At 41.2% G+C, this 27,361-nt stretch overlaps 1 protein-coding gene and 1 long non-coding RNA gene across 4 annotated transcripts in view; one reads left to right on the forward strand and one right to left on the reverse strand.

Moving 5' to 3' along the window:
* Positions 1-26,408, forward strand: part of LOC144617240 (uncharacterized) — a 43,202-nt gene extending 16,794 nt beyond the window's left edge. Inside the window, exon 3 of the long non-coding RNA XR_013557559.2 lies at positions 25,424-26,408. This is a non-coding gene — a long non-coding RNA (uncharacterized LOC144617240). The remainder of the gene's footprint in view (positions 1-25,423) is intronic.
* The window catches only part of PDE4B (phosphodiesterase 4B), a 537,685-nt gene that overhangs the window by 107,780 nt on the left and 402,544 nt on the right, over positions 1-27,361 (reverse strand). For all 3 annotated transcript variants that reach the window (XM_060625541.3, XM_060625542.3, XM_060625543.3), the window contains 3 exons: positions 18,096-18,290; positions 9,015-9,051; positions 8,822-8,892 (listed from right to left, as the gene is read on the reverse strand). In XM_060625541.3, coding sequence (XP_060481524.1) covers positions 8,822-8,892; positions 9,015-9,051; positions 18,096-18,290 — 303 coding nt within the window. The remainder of the gene's footprint in view (positions 1-8,821; positions 8,893-9,014; positions 9,052-18,095; positions 18,291-27,361) is intronic.

The raw sequence follows: 27,361 nt of genomic DNA on the forward strand, positions 1-27,361 counted from the left end.
AGGAAAAGTAAGAGATAAAATTCCAAACTCCTTAGCTGAGCATTCAAAGTCCTCTGCTCTTTGGCCTCAACATACTTTTCCCAGCTTATCTGTCAGAATTCCTCCCTGACGTTTCATCTCAAACCATTGACTGGCTGTTGGATCTCACGTATCTTGTACTTCTCCTTAGCAGCACTTTAAAATTGTAATTAAAACAGGCAGTAATTAGTGTTCAGTATAGAGCTCCTTAGTTTAAATATAAAATTTATGCAGGCAGGGAACAACTTGTTTACTACAGGATCTCTGGAACCCAGGACGGCCCTTCATATGCTAAGCTCTCAGCAAATACTTATTGAAACAAAGAATGAAAAAAGGAAGGAAGGAAGGAAGGAAGGAAGGAAGGAAGGAAGGAAGGAAGGAAAGAAGGAAGGAAGGAAGGGAGGGAGGAAGAGAGGCAGGGAGGGAAGGAGGAACGAAGGGAGGCAGGGGGAGAGGGAGGGGGGGAGGGAGGAAGGAAGGAAGGAAGGAAGGAAGGAAGGAAGGAAAGAAGGAAGGAAAGAAGGAAGGAAGGAAGGAAGGAAGGAAGGAAGGAAGGAAGGAAAGAAGGAACTTGTACTTTGACAAGGCCAGACTTGATCGCTTATTTTTCCTTGAACAGGTCCTATTCCTTTCTTGATATTGCTCAGGCTATTCCTCTGAAAAGGAAACTCTCCCACACAAATTCACACATGTAAATATCACCTACCTTTCTATGATATTGTAATTTATGATAAGAAATACATATCTATGCTTGTTTATTTATTTATCTATCTATCTATCTATCTATCTATTTATTTATTTATTTTAGAGAGAGAGTGTGCGTGCAAGTGGGAGAGGAGCAGAGGGAGAATGAGAATCTTAATCTCCACACTGAGGAGAGAGAATCTTTTTTTTTTTTTTTTTTTTTTTTTTTGAGGAGAGAGAATCTTAAGCATCTTAAGCAGGCTCCACACTCACCATGGAACGTGCCTCAGGGCTCAGTCCCAGAACTGTGAGATCATGCCCTGAGCTGAAATCAAGAGTCAAACACTCAACCAACTGAGCTACCTAGGCGCTGCTGCAAGAAATCTGTATTTGATCTTTGTCTTCATTCCTATTACCAGATCCTAAAACTCTAAGAATTTTGTAAGTGAAGAGAGATATAAAAAGTGTCCTGTGTTATGTTAATGAGGAGACTTATGGAAAGTCTCTAGGTAACCTAAGGATGGGGGCTAATTGCCAGGGGAACCAACCACATGATTAGAGGGTTGACACTTTCAGCCCTCCTCAGACCTCTGGGGAGACAAGAGGAGCTGGAGACTGAGTTCAGTCACCAGCGGCCAATGATTTAATCAATCGTGGCTATGTAATGAAGCCTCCATAAAAACCCAAAAGGACCAGGTTTGGAGTGTTTCCTTGCATTCCAGGTTGGTGAATGCAAGGAGACTGGGGAAAGGGGCACCTTCCAAGAAATGGAAGACTTGTTGCCCTTTCCCACATACCTTGCCCTATGCCTCTCTTCCATTTGGCTCTTACTGAATTATATCCTTTTATAATAAACCAATATTCTAGTAGGGAAAATTTTTCTCTGAGTCCTGTGAGCCAGTCTAGCAAACTGGCTAGAGGGGTCATGGGAACCTCTGATCTGTAGTTGGTGGGTCAGAGGTACAGGTAGCAAACTGGACTTGCAACCAGTGTCTGAAGTGGTGAGTCGTCTTACAGGACTGAGCCCTCAACCTGTGGGATCTGATGCTATCTCCAAGTAGACAGGTCAGAATTGAATTGACCTGCAAGGCACTCAGCTGATGTTAAGGAAAAATTGCTTGGATGTGTGGGGAAAAAAATCCACACATTGGAATCGGTGTCAGAATCAAAACTTCAAAGGTCAAATGCCATCTTCTGCGAAGGATGTCATCATGTTAGCTAAAATTGACCCCTCTTCTAATATCCCATGGTGCCTTGTTTGTACCTTTAAGGTTATTTCCTCATGTTACAACTCATATGGGCACATATTACCCCCACCACAAATCTGTGACCCGTTGAGGGGAGGATTCAGTGCCGACTCCTTTCCATATAGCCTCTGTAGGACCCACCAACCTGCCACACAAATAGTGGGAACTCCATAAATATTGGTGAACTGTCAATTGAATGAACCGTTGATGTAAAAATCATCTGAGGAGCCAAATACCATGAGAATGTTTTATCTGGTTTCCTTTTCTACAAACCTTTTCTACAAAACCTTTTATCTGGTTTTGGTTCTACATACTACCCACAGTTGCACAAACACAGCATACACTTGTGTCACTGGGCCTTTGCATATGTTTTGCTCAGCTTTATATGCTTTTCCTTCTTTTTCAGTGGCAAACTCCTTCCCCTGTACTAGGAATCCCCTCAGGTATCACTTCCTCAGCTAAGCCTTCCCCAGTGGGAGTAGTCACTGTCTATGCTACCTACGGTTTGCTACATTTGCCCCATCATGACGCTGTTCAGACTGTATCTCACTTCCTATTTTCTTGTCTATCTCACCTGCAAGAGATTTAAGCAAAGACTGAATCTCATTCATCTTTGTCACCTTGGAATTGGCAAAATATTTGCTATGATATAGGTATTCAATATGTATTCATTGGATTAATAACATGTCTTTAATGATTTCACTTTGCCTATCTTCCTGAGTTCCAAGGGTGGCTTTTGTGAAAGAAGACATTGAACTAGGAGACCCTAAATGTTTGGGGATCTCTTTCTTTTTTAGTTTTTCTAATTCTTATTCATTTTTGAGAGACAGAGAGAGATAGAGTGTGAGTGGGGGAGAGGCAGAGAGAGGGGGAGACACAGAATCCGAAGCAGGCTCTAGGCTCTGAGCTGTCAGCACAGAGCCCAATGCGGGGCTCAAACCCACAGACCATGAGATCATGACCTGAGCTGAAATCAGATGCTCAACCAACTGAGCCACCCAGTCACCCCAGGAATCTTTGCTTTCTTAACAGTTAGGCTACTCACGGCACCCAATTCTCCCAATGTCTTCTTGAAAATGACATAAATTATATAAATTCCCTTGTCCCAGGAGTTCATTTTGAAAATAAAGCTCTTATTTAGAGTTGTTAATCCAGATAAGCATCTGTGTGTGCAAGCTTTGCAAAGGCAAGAACCATGTTTATTTCGTTTACCACTTATTCCCAAGATCCGGTATAATGAAGAGGCTCAACACAAACTAAACGAGTGAATGACTTCTGGAAGCTGCATTATTACTTACAGGGCATGAGAGTGCCAATTAGAAAACCGTCATGAGTGCCAGAAGAAAATGCCATTGGTCGCCCAGTTTCCAGTGGTTCCTAACTTATAGAAGAACCCTAAGTTATGTGCCTGGATTAAAGATGGTGATATTAATAGGGAGGATAATTTGGCCACAGCAGTTAATATTTTACAGCCCTGAATAGTACAGTGGAGAAAGAACTGGACTATGAATCAGAAGACAGGAATCCTAATCCTGGCTCTGGCACCTTCTAAATATATAGCCCTCGGCAACTCACTGAACCTCTCAGTTTCTTCCTCACTTGGGGAAGGCAGGAGGCAAATAACATTTACTGCTAATTTACAGTGTGCCAGCTCCTGTGTGAGGGTTTTACATATATTTCCTCACTTACTCTGAGGAAATTTGGCTGGGTTCTTTCCCCTCTGAATGCTCAAGATTTTATTATTCTCAGCTAATTTAAATCCCATGCCAAAGGACATAAAGCAATGAAAGATATACAATGAAAACAAAATTAAATGGCTATTAATTCTTTCTCAAAGATTACATACATGTTGATTGAATTATGCCTTGGAAGAATGTTGATACAGAGATGTTACATGATTTCCTGATAGCCACTGGTGATTTCTGTGATGTTAGTGACACAGTTGAATGATGGGGAACACCGTTTTGCTTCTAGCTGCTATATTCCCTGGTTATCAGACTGACGAATGGTGGGCATTCTCATTCATGTGATTTCTCCATCAGCTGAAGCCAGTAAATGCTTTAGGGATGCTTATCTGAATTAACAGCTCTAAATGAAAGCCATATTTGCAAAATTAACTCCTGGGACTAAAGAAATAATAGCTTTTAATTTGAAGCCAAGAAATACAGGCCCAATCAAGCATCTCTCAATGGAACATTTCACGGAAGTGCAAGGAAATCACCTCAACAGAAACTGAGATTTTCACCCTTTGGGTGGTAAAGCTCAGGCAGACAATGAACTATTTTTCAGTAGAGCAAAGAGCCAAAAGATAAAGGAAATCTTGACTTAAGAGAAGTATAGTTCTATGTGGGAGTTCCTTTTTATATAATAAACCACACTATCCAGATGTCTCAAGAAAACCATTCCAAGGACAGAATTCTTGCTTAAATGTTACATTTAAGCCAAGGAGTGGCACCCTGGAACCCAAGGCAAATGTCCCAGAAAGCCACTTATGAGTTCCATGGATCTTGTAGTTTCAGTTGTTAAGATAAGTGACTATGTGGGGGAAATGCTGTCAGTATGGTGGATCCATTCCTGGCAGGTACTGTTGTCCTCAGTTTTCTTTATTTGAGGGTACTGACTATCTAGGAATACAATGGGTTCATTAAGTGAACCCCCTAAGCGGCTTCATTTGTAGCTAAAACACATCATTGAGTTCTCAGCCTCCCAGGGAAGCTCTAATAGAACATATGCCCTGCCTTGAACTTCTGTTACGTGGTGTTGGTTTCAAGAAAATGCTTGGGTGGGGGTGCCTGGGTGGCTCAGTCGGTTAAACATCTGACTCTTGATCTCAGCTCAGGTCTTGATCTCCGGGTCGTGAGCTGGAGCCCTGTGTTGGGCTCTGTGCTGGGTGTGGAGCCTACTTAAAAGAGAAAAGGAAAGGAAAGGAAAGGAAAGGAAAGGAAAGGAAAGGAAAGGAAAGGAAAGGAGAGGAGAGGAGAGGAGAGGAGAGGAGAGGAGAGGAGAGGAGAGGAGAGGAGAGGAGAGGAGAGGGGAGGAGACAAGAGGGGAGAGGAGGGGAGGGGAGAGGAGAGGAGAAGAGAGGAGAAGAGAGGAGAAGAGAGGAGAAGAGAGGAGAAGAGAGAAAAGAGAAGAGAGGAGAAGAGAGGAGAAGAGAGGAGAAGAGAAGGGAAGAGAAGAGAAGAGAAGAGAAGGGAAGGGAAGGGAAGGGAAGGGAAGGGAAGGGAAGGGAAGGCAAGACAAGACAAGACAAGACAAGACAAGACAAGACAAGACAAGACAAGACAAAAGAAAATGCTTGGAATCAATTAGGATCAACTCTACAAATGTGGGTGGGGATGGATCTGAGAAAGATCATCAGACACAACTATCCTACTGACGGAGATTTATTCTGTTTGGTGAGTGTGGTTTGGTTTGGACCAAAGGTGATGCAAAGGGCCATGATTTGGAGAGTGGTCCTCAGCCACAGTGTGAGAATGGACTCTGGGTCAGCTCTGTATATAGCAGTTATGGTCTTAGGGTCCTCTAGTTCTTGAAGGTTTATGTGGCTCAAAACCCTCAAGGCTGTGGAAAGACCTGATTCCCAAGGAAGTAGCTTCAGCTGACATAGCCTATTAATCAGCACAGTTAGGCTGAATGTTCCCATACTTACAGAAAAAGAATATCCAAGTTTCTTGCTAACAAATGGTAACTGAAAACAACCCCCACTCTCGCCCTGGAGCTATGCAGTGCAGTGACCTTGAGTCCCGCTAAACCACAGAAGCCTTTGAAATGTATCCTTATTAATCTTTCCTCTCCAGTTCCCACCTCCATCATCTCTGTCCAGGGCTTCACTCCTAATATCTTAATTCCTGAAAACACTCCTAGCTCATGTCTCTGCCTTCGGGCTCTCTGACCTTCATCTATTCCCTAAGTTCTGCCTAAATGACTGTTAAAAATATTCAGCGATTTCTTCCCATAACCAAGAAAACGTATTTAGTGTAGTGAATGCAAAAATGTGAGGTAACAGAAATAGAATATATTGGTCTCTGCCCCCAATTCCTGGCACAGAGCTGCTAAAACTCTTATAATTTCCTAAGTGATTAGAGCAACAGGAACATCTTGTGTTCCAATGACACGACTCTAGGTAAGCTCCTGGGAGGGGATGGTCACCAGAAAGACCAAGCCGGGATTAGGGGCTTGAAATTTTCAGCCCTACCTCTCACCCTCCAGAGAGGGGAAAAGGGCTAAAACCAGAGTTATCATTGACCATGTGTATGTGATGAAGACTGCATAAAATGCCAGTAACACAGGGTTCAGAGAGCTTCCAGGCTGGCAAACATATTTACCCTGAGAGGGTGATGCCCCCCATTTCCATAGGGACAGAAGCTCCTGTGTTTGGGACCCTCTCAGATCTCATGCTATGTTTTTCTTATCTGGCTGTTCATCTGTGTCCTTTATCATGTCTCTTAATCAACTGGTAAAGGTAAGTATTTCTCTGAGTTCTGTGAGCCACTCTGGCAAATTCTTTGAACCTGAGGAGGGACTCCTTGGAACCTCTGATCTGTAGGAAGTAAGTCAGAAGCACCTGAGCTGTGACTGACATCTGAAGTGGGAAGCAGCCTTGTGGGACTGAGCCTTTAATCTGGGATCTGACGGGATCTCCAGGTAGATAGTGTCAGAATGGAGTTAAATTGTAGGACACCCAGCTGGTGTTGGAGATTTGCTTGTTGTTGGGGGGGGCGGGGGTGGAACCTCCACATATTTGGTGACCAGAGTATCAGAAATAAAGTGATTTCTCAGTAGTAAAGAAGACTCACAGGGAAGAAAAACACAGGAAGAACTGGGTTTTTCCCTACACAGGAAAGACAACAACTGTTTTTCCTTATAAAGAATGCTGCAGTGAGAGTCAGGATGCCAGGTTTCAAGTCTGACTCTGTTCTTCACCAGAACTGGTGTCTTCTTGTGCAAGTCATTTAATCTCCCTAAGCTTTGTCTCCTTGTCTACAGAGTCAGAGGCAACAATACCTGTCATAAACAGCACTTATGATGATTATCACTGAGATAATGGATGTGAAAACTCTGAAGTGTTACACTGCCTGGATTCAGCAAGAGAAATGTAGCTATCAATTATAATAGCTCACATTTATGGAGCACCTATGATGTGCTAGGTGCCATTATAAATGTTCTACACATGTCAACTCATTTAATTCTCAGAGCAACCTTATTTTATAGATTGGGAAACTGAGATATAGAGAAATTGTGCCCAAGTCACATAGTTGTCAAGTGGTAGGATTGGGTATGAGGCCAATATGTATGGCCCCAGAGGTCATATTCTGCAAAGAAAAAAAAAATGTGGGGAAAAGGGAGGGATCCCTTCTGACAATATAATTTTCCAAATAATCTATGGTCTTTTTCCAACAATTATTTATTTGGACATTTATACATGGGATGCATATTTATGGAGCAAATACTATGTGTCAGGCATTTTGCTAAATCTTAGAAATTCAAGGAAAAGTAAGTGTAATTCTGGAAGGACCTCAAGGGACACACAATCTAGTGGTGGGCAGAGACCCATGAACAGTGTGATAAGGTTGGGAGAGTGCTCTGGGACCACTGAGGGGCACTCAGCCAGGCTTGGTGGGGTCAGGGGAAGCATACTGGTGACAGTGATAGTACAGATGAGCTATAAAAGACAAGTAGGATTTAGCTAGGCAATCACTGGCCGGTAGAGAGAGACTTTTGAGGAAGAGAGAACAGTAAATCCACAATTAGGATGGAAAATAGAACATGCAGGGAGCAACCAGACCATAGTCATTGGAATGTGATCCCATGTGGCCAGAGACTTGGTCTGATTGTTCACCACCAGATGCTCTGGCACTTCCTATTCAAATGGCAGCCCTGAAAGGGCAGAAAACTTGTCTGTTTGGGTCACTATTATATCACCAGTTCCTGGTAAAAGGTAGTGCTCAATAAATATTTGTCAAAAACATACATGTATGCATGGAGGCATAGCACGTGCCAATAAATACTTCTTGGGTGAGTTATTTAATAGGTGAACAAACAGGGATACACCTGCAAAAGAGGCTGGGCAAGTCTCTAGCTTTCATGTCTACTCCATCAAATATAAACCCAATCAACTACCAATCAAACTAACTTGAGTTGGATCATGAAGTACCTTGGGTGTCATTCCACAATTGTTGATTCTAGGACCTTCTGAGCCCTGTGATGATCTTTTAAAATGCTGGATAGTAACCTGCATAATACTTAGATTCATAGATTGAAATGGTTTTGGAGGAGAAAGTTATGCAGGAATATCAAGTTCAAACCCTTCATTATAAAGATGAGGAGACCAAGGTTCAGCAATAAACTGACCAAGGTTATATAGCTATTTGGGGGCACAGAAGACAATCCCACTCTTATTCATCAAGTTGCATGAACCTATTTATATATTATCAAAAACAAAAGGCAACTTGGACTTGAATATTTTGGTACCTTTAATCTTGAATCTGAATTTCTGAATTCATTAATAGATATTCCAAAAGAAATTTAATAGAATTTACATCTGTTATGGATAAGTATTCATACTTCCCAAAGCAGTAAGTATAAATGTCAAAAAAATCCTCATCTCCACCTTTCATTTGTTGAACTCTTACTGTCTACTAAATGTAAAGGGCACAAAGATTAAGAAGATCCAGACTAATTCTCACATCTTACCAGTTCTAAAATACTATGATGCTCCATCCTATTTTCAAATTTCATCATGTATCCTAACTTAGTTTGGAGGGCTAATTTCCATGCAATGTTTTTTTTTCCTTTTTTTTTTTTTTTTAGTGCTGTTCAATGTTTTTGCCTTTATGGAAGGCATAACTCCACAAAAAGTCCATGCTTACTTGTTGGATGCTCCATGAAGGTTTGTCAGTACAGTAAAATTGTTTCTCACACTTCGCAAGCTGGCAAGGACCTATAAGGACAATGATCAGTATGGTTAGGAACAAAAGGAGATGAATGGGCAGGTTCAGAGGCCACACATAGAAACTACCCAGAGAGACAGGGAGAGCAAGCCAGGGCCAGCAGGATACATACCTGGGCAAAAGGTGTTACAATCAAGTCATCGCCATGTCTGGTGAAAAGAGAGAAAAGAAACATTTAAAAGTGCCTTTGAATTATAACACATAAGCTGTAATATTAAACTTGATCAGTGTTAGCAACACAAGTGTTACGTAAGTCCATCTACCTGGGTATAAGGCAGGACTTATCTAGGCATAAATGGGGACCTTAGGGACTTGAAAGAAAAAAAATACCTAGGTTTATGGCTCCTGGGCTTACAGGGACACATGAAAGCACTTGCATATAAGCATATATCCTCAGGGTACATTCCCATTTAATAGCATACCCACAGTACTGTAATTCAAAGCGACTTGGTTGCCACAGGTAGGAAATTCAAAGGGAAGGCTGCTCACCAGCACACACAGATTTGGAAAAAATGGCACAACAGCCTGGATAAAGGTTAACTTTGGATTTCCTGGCTTTTGCTGATTTGAGCCACAGCCTTAATGCCATTTAAACACAGATTTCTGTCTGGGAATCCCATTACTTTTTGTTTCTAATATAACTTTTTTTCTTAAAGTACCCAAGGAAAATCTTTTAATGGGAGTGTACAGGATGAACCTACCATTACCATATCATTGTTGCTCACTTTGTCCCAAAGATCTGATTAAGCTCTACCTAGTTATGTAAATCTGTACTTAGGAAGAGTCTAAAGCATATTTTCAGAAATGCACTCTCTAGCACAAGCTTTGATTAATTTGCTTAAGTCCACATTCAGCAAGTTCTTCATAAAGTCATTAGAAGACACATTGTCATTAGTTGTAGACACAAAATCAGGCCAATCTGTTATCACAGTGTGAATCCTAACAGCTGTGCAGAAGTTGGTTGACAATGAGCTTCCTTCAATGTCTGATCTCTGTCCTCATAATCCTCATACAAACATGGCACCTTATTTGTTAATAACGTGAATGCAACCAATGACTATTAAGCACCAGCCGCGTATCAGAAATTCTATGAGGCCTAAAGATGCAGAGTTGAACAACACATACATCCATGTGGGCCTTTTCTCCAACATGGGCTTTTACTTTGGGGTCTTATTTAACATAATACTTTGCTTTCTACTGTTGTCTTTAGCTAGAAGTCCCCCTTCAAGTCATTCTAGTCAAGTTCTTATGCATCTACTTTGTACAGTGACTACAAAAAGAATACTGACAACAGAGAACATTCTTTGCATGGTTACCATATGTTACACCCTGTGCTAAGCACTTTATGTACATAATCTCATTTAATTCTTGTAACAAGGCTTGAGGCAGGTACTCTTTGTTTAATTTAATTTTTAATTAAAATTTTTTTTTAAATTTTTTTTTTCAACGTTTTTAATTTATTTTTGGGACAGAGAGAGACAGAGCATGAACGGGGGAGGGGCAGAGAGAGAGGGAGACACAGAATCGGAAACAGGCTCCAGGCTCCGAGCCATCAGCCCAGAGCCTGACGCGGGGCTCGAACTCACGGACTGCGAGATCGTGACCTGGCTGAAGTCGGACGCTTAACCGACTGCGCCACCCAGGCGCCCCTTAATTTTTTATTTTAGAGAGAGAGAGCTAGTGCATGAGCAGGAGAGTGGGGTAGGGGAAGAGAGACAGAGAAAGAGATTGAGAATCTTAAGCAGGCTCCATGCTTAGTGCAGAGCTGTCGTGGGACTCAATCCCATGACCCTGGGATCATGATATGAGCCTAAATCAAGGTTCAGATGCTCAGCTAACTATGCCACCCAGGTGCCCTGAGGCAGGTACTCTCAATGTTCCCATTTTGAAGATGATATCAAGGCTTGGAGAGGTTAAGCCACTGCTTAACTAACACATAGTAATTGGAGTAGCTAAGAAAGTTTGATTCCAAAAGATCTGTGCTTTTAACTATTACGTTACCTATTTTATGATGATCCTACATAGCTGACAGATTGAATTAAACAGAATCCATGACCTCTTCAAATTAAAACACAGCAGGGGAGACAGAAATAGATAAATACAGAATGAGAACTATAAACATTTAATGGGGAAACTTAATGGGGTGCAAAGGAGAGGTAATAATTACAGTTCAGAGGAAGTAGGACAGGCTTGATCAAATGAGTGGTTTTGAGACACACTTTGAAGGGCAGGCTTTAAAAAGCATGGATGGTAGATGTCACCAAGGAGGGAAATATCAGGAACAGCGGTATTAAAATGGGAAAGTACTGAACACATTTACTGAGATTCTTGGTGACTGTTTGAGCAGAGTTGAGCACATTTACTACAGACATATTTGGAGGATAAGGTTAGAAGGTCCCCACCCATCTTATGGATGGTATGGACCACAGTTGTGGAGGCGGTGCTTGACTCAGAAGGAAGAAAGGAGCTAGTGAAGGTTTTTAGTGAGATAGGCAAACAGAAAAGTCCTTTAGAAAGTAAAAATGCTGTAGACACCAAGAGATGGATTGGTGAGAGGACCAAGTCAGGAAGAATAGCTAGGGGGATATTGCAGTCATTCAAATGAGAAGAAATGGGTGAGGCAGAGGAAGAAACAGGGAAAGACAATCTGAAGAGACCCTAAGTGTCTTACCAAGGACTCAGAGTTTAATTGGATAAGGGGTCATAAAGAAATACTATTTTCCATTTAAAAAATGGTAGGTGGGAAAATAGTGAAGTCATGAGCAGAAATGGGAAAGTACGGAGAAGCTGGGGGAAGAGATATGTCACTTTCTCACATGCTGAATTGTAAGATCCTCATTGATATCCCAAGGGAGACACCAAGCAGGAGGATTAAAATACGGGAATTAGAGCTATACATTTCAGAGTTACCTACAACCATGGGGAAAGTTACAATGGCAGGGCGGCTTCTGGAGTGGGGAAATATAGAAAGAGGGAGCCCAAGGAAGAACTTCAGGGTTCTTGGAGTGAAGCCAAAGGAAACAGAAGAAAGAGTTAAAAGAGGATCAGTTGTGATAAATGCAGGGTGGTGAACTGTAACAAGAACTGCCCCTTCCCAAGCCATTTTCTTGAGATGAACTTTACGTGGGTGAAATATCTTGCTATTTGTTCAGATTTCTGCTGTGAAGTTCACATTGTTCATAAGGCATTGGGGTGAGTTGGGAATAAGGTAATGGAGTTAAGAGTTAAGTAGGTCATCCAAAGCTCCTGGATTTCTGGAGTCTAAATACCCAATACAAGCTAAATATATAAACAAATCTCATACATATGAAGCACCTAAAGCTGATGAATAATTGTATGAATGGGAAGTTACTACAATGGTACAAAGTAATAATTAAAGGGAGGTAAGCATTATGAAACTTTTTTAGTTCAGGAAAGCAGAAAATTGGGAAGCAAGAGATGGACTTCCAGATCCATAGCATTGGTTCTCTGAAAGGATTTGAACAGTAAAAGCTAATGATATACGTCAGATAATACCTGCTAGAGGAAAGGATCAGACAATTTACAGATCATTTATAGCCAGTATAGGAAAGAAACAAAACAAAATTCCTATCTGAGTACAGCCAGATTATTTATGAAATGATTTCAAAATTTTAAATCATAATCTTACATATTAATAATTAGAATAAGATGGCATGGAGAAAATAAAACACTTGATTAATTATGAAAACTGATGTACTTAGTTTTCCAAACTGCTAGAGAGGGCAATGCCAGATATTCAGAACCATGGCATGAGCAACATCTAGTGACAAACCCAGCACATTACAGTTTTGTAGAATAATCAGTGATGAGAGCTCCGTGGGTCTTTGAATGAGAGTAGGTCTGCATTGAACATTGAAATGGTTTTCTAAAAAGCAAAAATGCTACTTTCTTCTGCTATACCCTCTGGACTCTATTAATTTTGTCTTTCTCAGTTTCATACCTACATATAGTATTTTACTTATACTTTTCTTGTAACACTGATTTTAGTCTGTCTTATAGACAGACTTATACTATTGTAGTCAAGAGCACAGATTTGGAAGCGAGACAACATTGGTTTGTTTCTGAGTTTCACAATTACTAACTATGAGGCATTAGGCAACCTCTCTAAGCCCCAGTTTCTTTATCTGTAAAGTGGGGTGTTGTAAGAATTAAGTGAGTTATTATTCATGTACAACTCTTACAACAATGCTTGGCACATAAAAGCATTTACTCATTTATAGTTATTCTTATTAGTAGTAGGTATCATTATTATTTTAAGTAAAGAATTGCATGTCTATCCTCCCAGCTGGTGAGAACGTTTCTGGAAGACTCATCTCTACCCCTACTGCAGTCAAGAGAACTAATATCGTGCTTTACAGTTTACAAAGCATTTTCACATACATCATTTCATGTGATAAGAGAATGTTCTTGGCCGTAAAAAAAATGGTGCAACCACCTATCTTGGTGGTCAAGCCTGAAACATCCCTCCACAGTCAACCACCAACCCCTGTTGATGCTAACTTACAAATATTTATTATTGCCCACTGGATTCGCTCTAATGTAGATCCTCACCCTCTATTATGTGGATTACCAAAGCAGTCTTCCATTTGGCTCTTGGACACTAGTCTTTAGGTTTGTCTACTGTCCAAACCACTCTTCGCTGTAATCAGAGCTATCTTTCAAAAACATTCGTTGGACTATGTATTTTCTTGCTTAAAAGCCTTTATTAGTAGCTCCCCACTGATTGTCTTCAGCTTTATAAAGACCAACTCCTTAACACAGGCCGTTCATGATGAGGTTCCTGCTTACTTTTCTAGCCTTGCCTTTCACCACTTCCTCATCTACTCACATTCTCTGCTTCAGCTGTGCTGAGCTGTGCTTCTCCACAATGTTCCTGACAACTAGACAGTAGTTAGTGCGCGGACCTTCTTCCTGCATACCCTTCTGCCTGGCTAACTCTTCTAGCTTCTCTGTAACCACTCAAAGTGGGCTACTCGCCTGCCCAGCCAGATCTTTCAAAGTCCTGTGCATACCTTTCTATGATTGCTTTATTCAAAGATATTAAAACTGCTTATACACTTACAAATCTTTCAGTTCCCTTGAAAACATAGAAAATGTCTTATTGGTTAGCAAAGTGCCTAAATTGAAAAGTTTTTGTTAAAAGAAAGATTGAATATGATCCTCGTAACAGTGGGAAAGGTAGGCAGAGTAGAGTTTAATATCATTTTAATTTTGCATCCTCATTTTGAGTCTATGTACTAGATATCCATATGGTTTAATCATCTACACTCCCTGTATTTAAACCTTGGTTCCCCATTTATTAGGTAGGTTACTTAACCTCTCTAAGCATCAATGTCTTCATCTTTAAGACAAGAAAATTATAGTTCCCATAAGTTAAGGTTATGGGAATTCAATGAGTTGAAGTATGTAAAGTACTGTAAATAGTGCATAGCACATAGGAAATGCACTTTAATTTCATGTGCACTTTTATTTACAGATAATTTGGACACTGTAAAAGAGATTCAATGCCAAAGCCATGGTACTAGTAGGTGTGATGGCAGTATATCTAACTCAAGTCTCAAAGACCACTTACATTGCAACTTTCTTTGGTAGTTCATCAATAAATTGGTCTTAAATTTAAGAGATCTGTTATTAATGCTTTTCTTCTTCAGTCTTAGGTCTCATTTCCCTTGAGAGCTCTCTCTAGAGAACACTTAGTTTTCGCACAAATGGCGGCTTTAAAAAGCTCTTTGCCAATATAAGGCTTTGCAAATGGGGTAACCAGATGAAGGAAATAAGGATCTTCCTTCCCTGTGAATTTGCAGGTGGATTATCAAAACTCCGTCCCGTCCAGGGTGGTTCCTGCCGTAGTTCTGGATAACATAACTGGCCTCACCAGTTTCCAGTACTTTATGTTCCCATTGGGAAATCAGTACCTTGGCGTACAAAGGCATTGCGTTAGAGATGACTACAACACAGGAGCAAAAGAGAAGCCAGTAGATTATTGCCACATCTAGGGAAACATCTGAAATTTCCTCTTGGGACCCAATGATGGTCTTGTTTTCTTTACTAGAAAGGCTTATTTCAATCTCTCTTTTGTTGCTAAAAGTTAAAGCCGCTTGTAATTTTCCACTTACATTTTTACTTTTAATCCTTATCTTCTCACTCACTCTCCCTGCCTATATTTCCTCTTACTCTTCCGAAAGCATTCAGAAGAGAAATTAAAAACAAAACAAAAACAAAAACAGTGTTGCCTCTACTATTAGGGTTTAATACATAGGAATTATGCAAGCTTTCCAACTCTTACATAAATCCACGACTGCTGTGTGCTGAATATGAGGAGCTCCTGAGCAGGGGACATTCCAGAGCCCCCACCTAATGGCCTTCACATTAAGGCACTAGACCTGTCTTTGCCCTTCTTTTCCTCGGCTCTACGGGTAGAAGGCAGGAAAAGCAGCGAGAGGCTTGGGGGTTGCTATTCTCTATTTGTTTCAATTCACTCTGAAGAGTAATAATCAGGTAAAATACCTTTGAAGGCATGACTTCAATTTATCTCAAGCTACATGTGTGAAACTGGATTTTCCAACATGGTCCCAGTAAACTGAAATCCCAGAAAAACCTGGGCATTATTCAAGCTCCACTTCTTGCAATGAGAAATATAAATTCTTAAACTGACAAATATATAAAAGTGTTACTGTAATGTTGAAATATCTCCAAAAAAAAATTGTGCCATTTTATTCACTCAAGACTTTCCTATATTCTATAATCAGTATCTTCGATAGGGTGATATTATGTTGCCAACAGTGTTTTCTTGGGAAGAGCTGTTCTTTATTATGAAAGTGTGTCCTTCCTCCATTTTTTTCTTTTAATTTTAAGAAGTCCTTTTCTTTAAAAAAATGAGAATGATGGGGCGCCTGGGTGGCTCAGTCGGTTGAGCGACGGACTTCAGCTCAGGTCATGATCTCACAGTTTGTGAGTTGGAGCCCAGCATCCGACTCTGTGCTGACAGCTCAGAGCCTGGAGTCTGCTTCGGATTCTGTGTCTCCCTCTCTCCCTGCCCCTCCCCACTCATGCTCTGTTTCTCTCTGTCTCAGAAATAAATAAACATTAAAAAAAATTTTTTTAAATGAGAATGATACTAGGTAACTTACACATATAATTCTTATTTTCCTGAATGTAAAGTTGGCAACATTGTGTAGGTTTTGAGTTAGGGGGAAAATTTTGCTGGTTGGTAAAACTGAAAAGAAGGTACACCATGAATATTAAGGACCCTGAATACAGAATCATTCGAAATTAGATCTCTCTTTTTACAGCTGAAGACTGAGTTGGACTGTAATCTTTCAGGTCTCTTCAAGTTCAAAATTTTCATAACCTGTGACTCTTAAAACATCATCAGTTTAATCTGAAATTTGGTTGGAACCTTCTGAAAAGCCTCTGAATGACCCTGAGACTCATCATGCTGTTTGGCAAGAGTTTGGGGAACTGTTAGCTGCCTTCCAAAGCTAGTCTTTCACCTGTGAAACATCATGTGAATGAAGCTCTATTTAGTTTCAGCTCCCCCCATTTCCTATGTTCTCCCCCTAGGAAGTCTAGATAGGTGTTTCTCTTGGTAAAAGAGACAATGCCAGGTATATTCACCGTCAAGCTCCCATGCAAACCTTGGTTAGAAACACCCTTGGTTCTACATGACCTGCAACAAAGTGGTTACCTCTCCTCTGGCCTCAGGCACCTTGACTCTGCACTCCTCTGTTTTCTACCTGATAGTTGAGATTCTGCTTTGCAGTTTGAAGAACATAGGCAAATAAGTCTAAGAGGTTTGAATATGGTCAGTCTTAGCTACATTGCAGGATACAGCATGGCATATGGTTAGTCAAGGGATGGGCACACTTTTCTCAGTCTCTCTGAGTCTCAGTTTCATTATCTATAGAGTGGAGATAATTGTGATACCTACCTGACAGAATTGTTGTGAAGATTAAAAGGAGTCACACATGCCAATGCAGCTGGTCCCATGCTACGTGCTCATTAAATGTTTCCTTCCACTCTGTAGCACAGTTATGTGGGTGTTCCTCTTATCTTTCTTATTAACTGTAACCTCCCTGGGAGCATGCAACCTTTCTGAGAATATCTGTTTTTAATTCATCTGTGATTATTCCACTGTTTTGTTAACCTTGTATCCCCAGAGCCTGGCACACTGCATGGCACATAGGAAAAATTCAGGAAGTATTTGTCAAATGAATGAAGAAATGAATTTTGGCCCACCCACTGATTAAGACATTTTAGGGAAGGGGTGCTTATATTAGAATTTACTGGCAGAAATGCCCTGGGGAATCCGTCCTTACTGGTAGCTTTAAGATGTCCCTTGCCCCTTTCATAAGAGAGTGACCCTTTTTAGTTTCTTTTTCAAAAGCAGAAGAGAGACCAGTGGAAATTTCCAGGCTGGAGACTTTAGAGAGCTACCAATATTTTTATAACATACAATGTTAAAAACAATTGTACGTGTGCCCAGAAACCTTTTAAAGCATGAATACCAGCATCCAACCTTATTTGGTTTCAGAAATTTAATAAACAAGTAATACAACCCAGTCATTGTTCCTTAAAAATTAGAGATCTACAATTAATAGCAGCAAAACAAAAACATCAGCTGTGTCTAATAGGGTGGTGGAGCGTGTCATGTCTCACCGAGGAGCCAGGCAACAAGTGCGCATTGAGTTAAGGTTCCAGAGAAGAGACAAAGACATGTGGCTGGATGACAGCTCATTAAATGTCACCAAGCAGAGACTACTGAGAGAGGAGGCATGTCACCAACTACCGTTTTTCTTTTTGCTGTAGCCACATGCAAACATGTTGCGGAAAGTTCTAGTATGATTTGCAAAAAAAGTGTTAAGGTTCTCAACTCATAAATGATTCAGCGGTTCAGGAAATGACGCTGAATGACAATTAAAAAAAGTATCAATAACAGATGAAATCTGCACACTGTGTCTGAGATTTTTAATACCCTTGGAGACCCCAGATACATATTTCTCATGCTGTAGAGCACTAATGTCTTTAAGGGTCATTACGGTCACCTCGGCTCACATTCATTTTTCTCCTCCCTCCTTCCCACGGGTTAAAGGGGAACAGTTGTTGTTGCTGCTGTGACAGGTTAGAGATGAGGTAAGTGTGAGATTAGAAGCCACATAGAGCTCGTACTTACTGCTCGCTTGGAAGTGAAGAGTTTCTTGACATCGCCTTCGGTGACAAATCATAGTCGCTATCTGATCGGTAGAGAAAGGACTCTCTCCGCTGGCTGTGCCCAGGAAAGGTGGCATGGAGCACCAACCCAGAGGAAGAGCTGGCCTGGGGGTCCAGTGGGCTCCGACCTGGGGAAGGGCCATTTTCCACATCAAAGCTTAAGAGAAAGCAAAAAACTCTGGTCACATAACCATGGAGGAGGGCATCTGACATACACAGACATGAAGAACTAGTGTGTGCCAGGCACTTGACATAAAATTCCACACTTTATGCACAATTTTAATCTTCCAAACAGCTCTGAGTTGCAGTCATTATTATTCTCATTTTGTATGAGGGAAACAGTCCCACAGAAGCCCAGTCATCAGTAAATAATAAAGGCAGGATTTGAAGCCTAATGCAAAGCCCCATGGCCTTTCAGCAGCAAGAACAACTTTGACAAATTCAGAATAGGAGCCAACCATGAAATAACTTGGTGATAATAAGCAACTCCAGAGACCGCATCTAACACAGCTCTAGGTGTCAGACACGAAACTATCACTTAAATGAGTCTTCGTAGCTGGGAGACTTCTTTGTGCCATAAATAACATCATGGTCTATTAAGGATACAATATGCATATTTCTCAATGTTTCAGGAACAAAGTGCTATCCTGAAAACATTCACTGGCTGATTAGACGGGAGGCCCAGTCTGAGACTTAATAGTCACATGCAAGTTTAACCACAGAAAATGATTTAATTAATCTGATAATGCCAATTACCCTCCGGGGCTGCAGAGCTTTATGTCTTGGGGAGGATATGGTCAGTGGCTCCAGTATAGGAGAGCCCTTAAGGTTTCTGATCAGTCTGCTCCCCCTAGGAAGGTACCCTGAAGCCCAGAATTAGTTGAACAAGCTCTGATCAATGAACATACAGACGGGAGCAGTAGAGATTACGTCTCTTGTTTTCTCTCCCCCTCTCTTGGTATTACCATAGGTACTGTCTCCTTCCCATGCTCTCCATCATCCCTATTCATTTTCCCTGGAAGCACTACCTCCTTTAGCCTCAAAGTGACAGTAAGGCTCTCGCCTACCATTTCTCTAGCCCACTCACTGGTCTCCAGTTAAAGCTCTGCAGAGAGGTATTGAAGAAGGTATGAGGCTGAGAATGTTCTTTCTTCCGAGTTAGACTACAATAGTGGGCTTCCTTTATATTCATCCAGCTGCCATAATTTATTTCTACACTCATGGTCCTTTTTTTTTCTTTTTTACTAGTTCTTACAATCTGCTCTCTTGGGGTGAGGTTTATATTTCTTTAGTTTATAAATTGCTTTCTGATCTATTATCCCACTTACCTCTCATAACAACTCTGGGAAGGATATAGTATGACCCCATCCTACATTTGAGGAAAATGAGGCTTAGAGAGATTTTAAATATTTGCTCAAGGTCACATGCTAGTACCTTGTAGAGCAAGTTACCGGAAGACCAAGTCTTCCAACTCTTTCTCTACAACCCCAGACCTCTCTTATCACAGAGTATCAGAATGGCTTGCTGGCTGGCTGAGTGCAATTTTTCTTCAGGATTCAAACAAAATTTGTGTTTGGTATGTAGACAGTCAGATGATGAACGACCTTAGCTGTTATCTTGAATGGAGACAGGAGAGCAGCAAATTACCCTGAAGCTATAGGTTTCCTTGAAACTGGAAAGAAGAAATAACAGAATGCAGGGTTATAATGCTTCCCTGGAGACCATTCTGAGAAGCTGCTTTTAGCCAACCTACAAACTCCAGGTGTCCGATAAGAAGCAGCAGGTGAGAATCTCTGGTTAAAAGGACAAGAAAGGGCCATAACAACCCAATATGTATTTGGACTTTCAAGGCACCTGTGCGTGGATTTTCACAGCAGGATGATGGTCTGGGATGGGGCTGCCTTTCAAAGACTGCAGGCAAGCAGGCAGGTGGGCAATCACTCACACACGCCAGCTTGTTTCTCTGTCTGCCTAGAAGCAGAGCTATGTTGTAAGCCAACTACATCGCAGCGAGTGAAAATCTAACGAAAGCTGACTTGCAAACTTTCCCTGGGTGAGATCTATACTAGTTGTTGGGCAGAACAACAACAACAACAACAACAAACCCCAAAAAAACCAAAACCAAAACCAAACCAAAACAAACAAAAAAACACTCCTTTGTGGATAAGGGCTCCTTTGTGCCACCCAGATCCTGTGGAATGGGCAGGTCCTGATGATTGCTCTGAACTGTTCTTAAGGACAAAGAGGGGAGTTATAGACGGGACTACATAAAGCTTAAGAGTGGGCATGAGCTTTGAAGTTTCATGTATATTCACGTTATTCATTTGGGATGTATCTGTTCAGCCTTGATGCATATGAAAACATTAAAATGCTTTTGAAACACTTGGCAGCCAGCCATTGCCCCAGGCCCTCCAGAATTTGCTGGTCTCCCTGGTGATCCAGTAACTAAAAAGTTGGTGTCTGGAACAGCAGAGGTCTCTAGCTTTTAGCACTATGGCCTGCACCCATTTAATTGGTCAGTGTCCATGCAGTACCAGTCATTAAACATTATGACTGTGTGTTCCTGTGCTAAAACATTAGACAGGCACCATGTACATGTGACTACCAAACTCTTAGAACTTTTTCCATTGAGGGTTTCTGCCAGGGCTCACTCTGCCCTATTTTCTGCTGGAGGCATTCCTAGTGGGCAGAAAGCTTAAGTCAAGGCATTACCCTTAAAGTGTATGTCACAAGGCATTCTGTCCCCAGTTAGTATCCAAGAAGACTGGTCTTACTAGGTAAGCAGGGACTAGACGCAGATACCCAAACTCTCTCCATGATGCTCTCTTTTGGTTTTGTTTTGTTTCTGTCTTTATTCTTTACCCTGCCCAAACTCTATAAACTCATAGAAGAGCCTGCTGGAATTCAGAAGAAGCCAGGGACGAATTCTCTGGTGCAAAGAAGCAGTCTCAGGGAGACAAACGGCCTTTCATATTCCCCGAGGCACTGTTTCAAAGCAACCAACACAGATGTACAACTTAGGAACAAACATGAATCACCAACCAGACACCAGTCCCAGTCACAGCAAAATTAGCGGGCAGACATCACAATACATCCCGCAGATCCAGGGTGGGAGGAGGGGTGTGGGCAAGGAGAAGACTGAGGACAGACTTAACAAGCAAAATGAATAGACCACACAAACTGAAACACAATTAGGGAGAAAATGGAATCTAAAATATCAGAAACAAACACATAAATGGAAGAATTAATTTAGGATAAATTATTTAGGATAATTTTTTTTGTCTTAAGCCCTAAGCAGGACACACATTTCACCTTTAGGCTTCTTAATATTAAAAGATCATTATAACAGTAGTGTAAGCATCTTATATAAAGCATAGACACTAGAGGGAAAAATACCACGTTTATTAGTAGTTTAGTATGTTTCCTTCTGAATATTATTCCTGTAGGCTTGGATGATTTTTTTACAAGTATTTTTCATGTACTGCACAGTTTCTGGAATTATCATTTTCCATGCCCTGGAACTTGATGGTTCACCCAGAAGCTGTGCCATACTCTCCTATGCATTTTCCCTACTGTTGGCCATCGTACTTAAGATCTCAAATAACATTGTAGTTGATATCTTTGACCTTATAGCTACTTTAGTATTCACATGAGGTCACTCAGAAGTTTCAGACAGATTAAGTGAGTTTCTGAATATTTCACTGAACCTCCCTTGAAGGGGCTGCCCATATCCAGGACACGGACTGAAAGAGTATTGCCTTTTTTCTAGGACCAGAGACAGTCCCAGAACTGCTCTCTCATGTCCAGGATTCTGTGTGTTTCCTCCCTCCTGACCTGCTTGTTTCTCCCTGACTTGGCTGATCACCCTGGACTGAATCAATAGCTTGTTGTCTAAGTCTGAATATTTTAACAACTGTCTCCTCCTTGGTATCTAGACTTCTCAGCTTCTTGAGCCGGACTGATGGTAGCAGATGACACTGTGGGTATAAAGTGGTGCTCCCTGAAACTGGGTGGCCCTTCTCACCACTGTCTCCGTTAAATTGCTATCTCCCAAATGCAGCTCATGGAACCTCCTCCGACAAGTTTTCTCTGACAGTGAGGCCCCAGTTTGATGTAAACACCTGTTCCTCCTCTGTGCTCTCCTAGACTCCTTTACTGCAGTACTTGATCACAGCACTTGTAGATCTCTACTTAATTCTTTCGTTATTTAGCTGATTCCCAATAGATTCTTATTTCCCAGAAAGAAGGGACCCAATATTACTCACTTTTGTATCCCAGGCTCTGCATCAGAGCCTTGTAAATAATAGATCCTCAAAAGATGTCGGCTGAACCAATTAAAGAACACTGCAATTTACTGCGAAATGTTTCCCCTCTCCCTTCCCACTTCCTGCCTCCTCACTCTCATCTCCATTCCCACCAACATGGGTTTTTGATGTTTCTTTCCAAAGAGTCTATACAGATGTGGCAGTGACTTAATTGATAAGTCTTGTAAGGCAACGATCTAAGAATAAAATTAAATAAAAGGAAGTAATACAATAAAGTAAAATAAAATGAAATAAAATGAAATAAAATGATATAAAATAAAATAAAATAAAATAAAATAAAATAAAATAAAATAAAATAAAATAAAACAAAACACACTTCTATGTTCTCCCGGAACAAAACAATCTTATGTAGAAAAATCCCTGCCTTAGATATTTGAGATGGTGACATCTTCACACAAACCCTATAATAGGAAAAGCTCTCCCATGCCAGTTTCTGTTTGCCATCTTCTCATCTCCTTCTTTTTAATAAAAGCAAGACTCTTTTCTCTGCCCTGCACTTTCTCTGCTGGCGGTTTCATTCCCTGGGAATGCATGCAAAGCCAGGCCCGAGCTGGTGCAGAAAGGGAGCCAGCAGATGGCAGAAGACAGCTGCAGCTTCCTCAGGCTGCACCTCCCAGCCTCCAACAGCAGCAGGTGGGGCTGCTTGCCAGTCTCCGAGGGAGAATGTGACTGAGGCCTTATTCATAAGCCTGGGAGGAAAAATCAGGGATAAAGAACAGAACCGCAAGGTCTACATGAAACCTTTTATTAAACTAAGAGAAGCTCTACTTCCAAGAATTCAAGCTAAGCCAGGTGATTGCAGAATTGCCTGCAATTGTTCCCAGGGTGGTTGTTTCCTGCCCCCGCAATTACTGTGCATACCCCAATTTCTGTTACAAAAATTCACGAAACAACATCCAACAAATAATTCATTTCGGAATCAGAGGAGACTTTTCTCTTTCCGCTCAGTCCTTCTCGAGTTGAGTCTCTGGCTTATTGTGATAAATAGCCCCACTGTAAAGATGGTGAGCTCTCTAAAAAAGGTTTAAATTTATAGGTCAGCACAGTAGCTCACCACCATTTGGGGAGAGTGCCCCACTGTCTCAATTTTGTGTTCCTTCCTTCCTTCCTTCCTTCCCTCCCACCTTCCTTCCTTTCAAGTTTATTTATTTTGAGAGAGAGAGAGAGAGAGAGGCAGAGAGAGAGAGAGAGAGAGAGACAGTATCCCAAGCAGGCTCTGTGCTGTAAGTGAGGAGCCCAATGTGGGGCTTGAACTTCCAATACACAAGATCATGACTTGAGCTGAAATCAAGAGCCAGACACTTAACCGATGGAGCCACCCAGGCGACCCTTTGCATTTCTTTCTTAAAAATTTACTCACTGAATATCTCATACATCACTGAATTTTTATAACTCCAGAAGGCGAATTCTCTTCTTCTCATTTCAAAGAGGAGAAAATGGAGGCTCCAAAACGTGAAACTTCATTTGAAAAATTCTAAAATGTGATCTCCTTTAATTACACTGTACAGTTTGTGCCCAGGGGTCTCTCTTCCCATGTCCCCATGACCCTTCTTGATCCCAGAATCTACCACACTGGATTGTATTCCTCTGTTTACTTATTTCTTCCACATCACCAGACTGTGACCTTGAAGCAGGGACTAAGCCTCATTTCTTTTGTATTCCTGTTGCCTATAACTGAGTTTCACACCAGAAGGCATATAACCAGTGAATGAATGGGAGGATCTCACCGTTTATGTTTCTCCTCTGACAAAAAGCTTGTTCTATCTGGATTAAAACCTCTGGCAGGTGAAGACTTCTGAGAAATCCCTCAGTGGATTAATTGGTTCCTCTTTACCCATACTCGCACCCCACCCCCCACCCCCACCTCCCGACATGATCCCTGGAACTCCATCCCAGGAGTTTTGCCTTTTGAAAACGTTTGTGTCTAGGTTTGTGTATGCATAGATGGTGGTAGTTTATCTTTGAGAAAATGCCAGAACTTCTTCAAAGTTCTGTTGGAAAATATTTCCATCAATTGTACTCAGAAATTAGCATCTTCAAATGCTTGCTTATAGTTTCAATAAAAATAAACATACTTAGGTTAGCCATCACCTCAGTGTGATATCTGGTCCCTGTAGATGGGCAAGGTGCATGGGGGCATCCATTCTTACCCACAGTGACAGTGACCCACCTTTATACAATTAATAGTGGCAGGATGCCAGTCCTAGATTTTTAAAAAAATTTTAAAGTTTATTTATTTATTTTGAGAGAGAGAGGCACATGTAGGGGAGAGACAGAGAGAGAGGGAAAGAGAGAGAATCCCAAACAGGTTTCACACTGTCAGTGCAGAGCCCAATATGGGGCTCAAACTCACGAACCGTGAAATTATGACCTGAGCCAAAATTAAGAGTCAGAGGCATAACCAACTGAGTTACCCAGTTGCTCCTGCCATCCTAATTAAAAAAATTTTTTTAAATGTTATTCATTTTTGGAGAGAGAGAGAGAGAGAGAACGCATGCGCAAGTGGGGGAGGGGCAGAGAGAGAGGGAGACACAGAATCTGAAGCAGGTTCTAGGTTCCGAGCTGTCAGCACAGAGCCCGATGTGGGACTCAAACTCACGAACTGTCAGATCATGACCTGAACTGAATTTGGACACTTAACCGACTGAGCCACCCAGGTGCCCCATCCAGTCCTAATTTTTAATGAAGGATTTAACTGTGCAAAATCACAGCCAGTGTGATGCAGAGCCCATGTCCTAGCTGCAGGTAGGCATAACTCCTCTGGCCATAGTTACAGGAGAATATTGCAGCTCTTCCCCGAGAAGCCAGTGCCAAAGTCTGTGACTTCCCTCCCATAGGGTAGGAAGGAGAACTATGATATTCGGCTCATCTGAATTCTAGAAGCGGCTTCCCACTGCCTTCTTTTCTTCCTAGGGGCTTTGAAAATTACATTCATGGCAATAATCCAAAATTGCTTTCCCCACAGAGAGGTTTAACCAGAGGTAGCAGAGTAATGCTGAAGAGCTCTGGGATTCTGGAGATCTGGCTTCCAGTTCCGGCTCTGTGAGGAAGCAACTGGAATTAAACAGAGACTCCCCATATCCTGACCTCCACACCATAGTCTTTCTCCCCTGAGGTGAACGAAGACAAGAATGAGTAGAAGATCTCTGACGCATGTCTGAGATTAGACATCTTACAGATATTTTGGAGATGGAAGAAAGACTGGTTCTCAAGTGAGGCTTGATGTGATTTTATATTGTTAATGACCATTCATTCATTCATTCATTCAATGCCCACTATAAAATAAGGTACTGTTCTAGGCCTGAGAATGCTGCAATGTGCAGGACAGACAAGGTCCTTGTGGGGAGGTAGGGACAATAAATAAATCAAGTAAGGTAATATCAGATAGTGATAACTGCTATGATGAAAATAAAACATAACAGTGTAGAAGACACATATGGAGAAGAGTGTTTCTTTAGTTTGGGTGGTCAGCAGACCCACTCTATAAGCCACAAAGGTGGTCTCCTGCTCTACACCAGGGCACGACCCCATCTTTCCCACATGGTGTCACTTGAGTTGAGATCTTATGGAGGTATTGGGAAAGTCTATCCTTGGATTCTTTCTGACCTCCATTTCTGTCCCCTTTTTAGCCAAAGAATTCAGTCAGATGATACTTGTGTTTGAATTTGGTGCCATTTATTAAGCTAGTGAATTAATTTTCTTCATCCCTGCGCCATTTCTGAGCTGAGTTAGTTGCTCCATTATCTCATATGGCTATACTTGTCTTAATATCTATGTATCTTCACCATAGCACTTGTCTGGCCTAACTGTTAGAGTCTGCCTCCAAACTGCTGTGTTCCTCAAGAACACAGAACATATTTTTCCTACTTTTTCACCTCATTGCTAACGGCCATGTCTGTCAGAGTAGGGGTACTTAATACATTTCTGATGGATATGCCAATGAAGGAATGAATGATTTGGGACCAAGGAAATTTTACCAGCTCTCCTTGATACCCATCATAGATAGCACAGATATACTTGTCCAACAAGAAGTGATGTGCGTGTGTGGGGACACCAAACTGTCTTCTGCTCTCTTCTGACCCCTAAAGCTAGCTGACCCCTAAAAAGTCAGTCTAACTGACCCCTAAAAGCTAGCTCCATAAAGAAGAAATGGGTTTGCTACCAAATGTCACCTGCAGAGAGGGCTGGAATACCTTACATAGGGTACTGAGCCCAAGAAGAAGGCAAAGGGTCCTATTTGGTAGCAGTCACCCCTATCACTTGGTGTTGACAGTGTCAGAAATAGAAGTGCCAAGAATATTCCTCTTAATGTTTTTTTTGTTTGTTTGTTTTTTGTTTTTGTTTTTTTTTGTAGAAAGCTTTAATATTGCTGAGGAAAGTTGCAACTTCTTTCTTTTAGTTGTTGTTTGAGATCCTTTCTTGGGTCACAAATGTTTCGCCAAAGAAATGCATAAACAAAAAAAGTAATACCAATGCTTCATTTTTCTAATGAGATTATAAGATGGGGTCACTTTAAAAAAAAGCCTTTCTTTTCAAAAGCTAGGGAGAGTATTGTAATGTGATCCTTTAATAACTTCACATTGGGCTGTTTCTGTGTTATATGATTCGATGCACAAGGAAAACAAGATCAATCCTATCTCATAATTATAAGAACATGATTTCTAACAAGTTTGCAAAGTGTTCTGTCAATATATTTCCAGGTAAAAAAATGATTTTCAGAAACGTTAATGTTATAAGGTAAGTATGTGTTTCTTTCTGTGTCCTAATCATGGCTGAAATTTCACAAACCTACTCTCAGATTTTCATCCACTTAAATCTCATAAGGGTTAGGACAACTCTTCGCAGTAATGGTCACTTTCTATAGGGCAGTGATTCTCAGGAAAGGTAGGGGTCCCCCAAATGA

This window comes from Panthera onca, chromosome C1, assembly GCF_046562875.1.
Source record: "Panthera onca isolate mPanOnc1 chromosome C1, mPanOnc1 haplotype 2, whole genome shotgun sequence".
NCBI lineage: Eukaryota > Metazoa > Chordata > Mammalia > Carnivora > Felidae > Panthera > Panthera onca.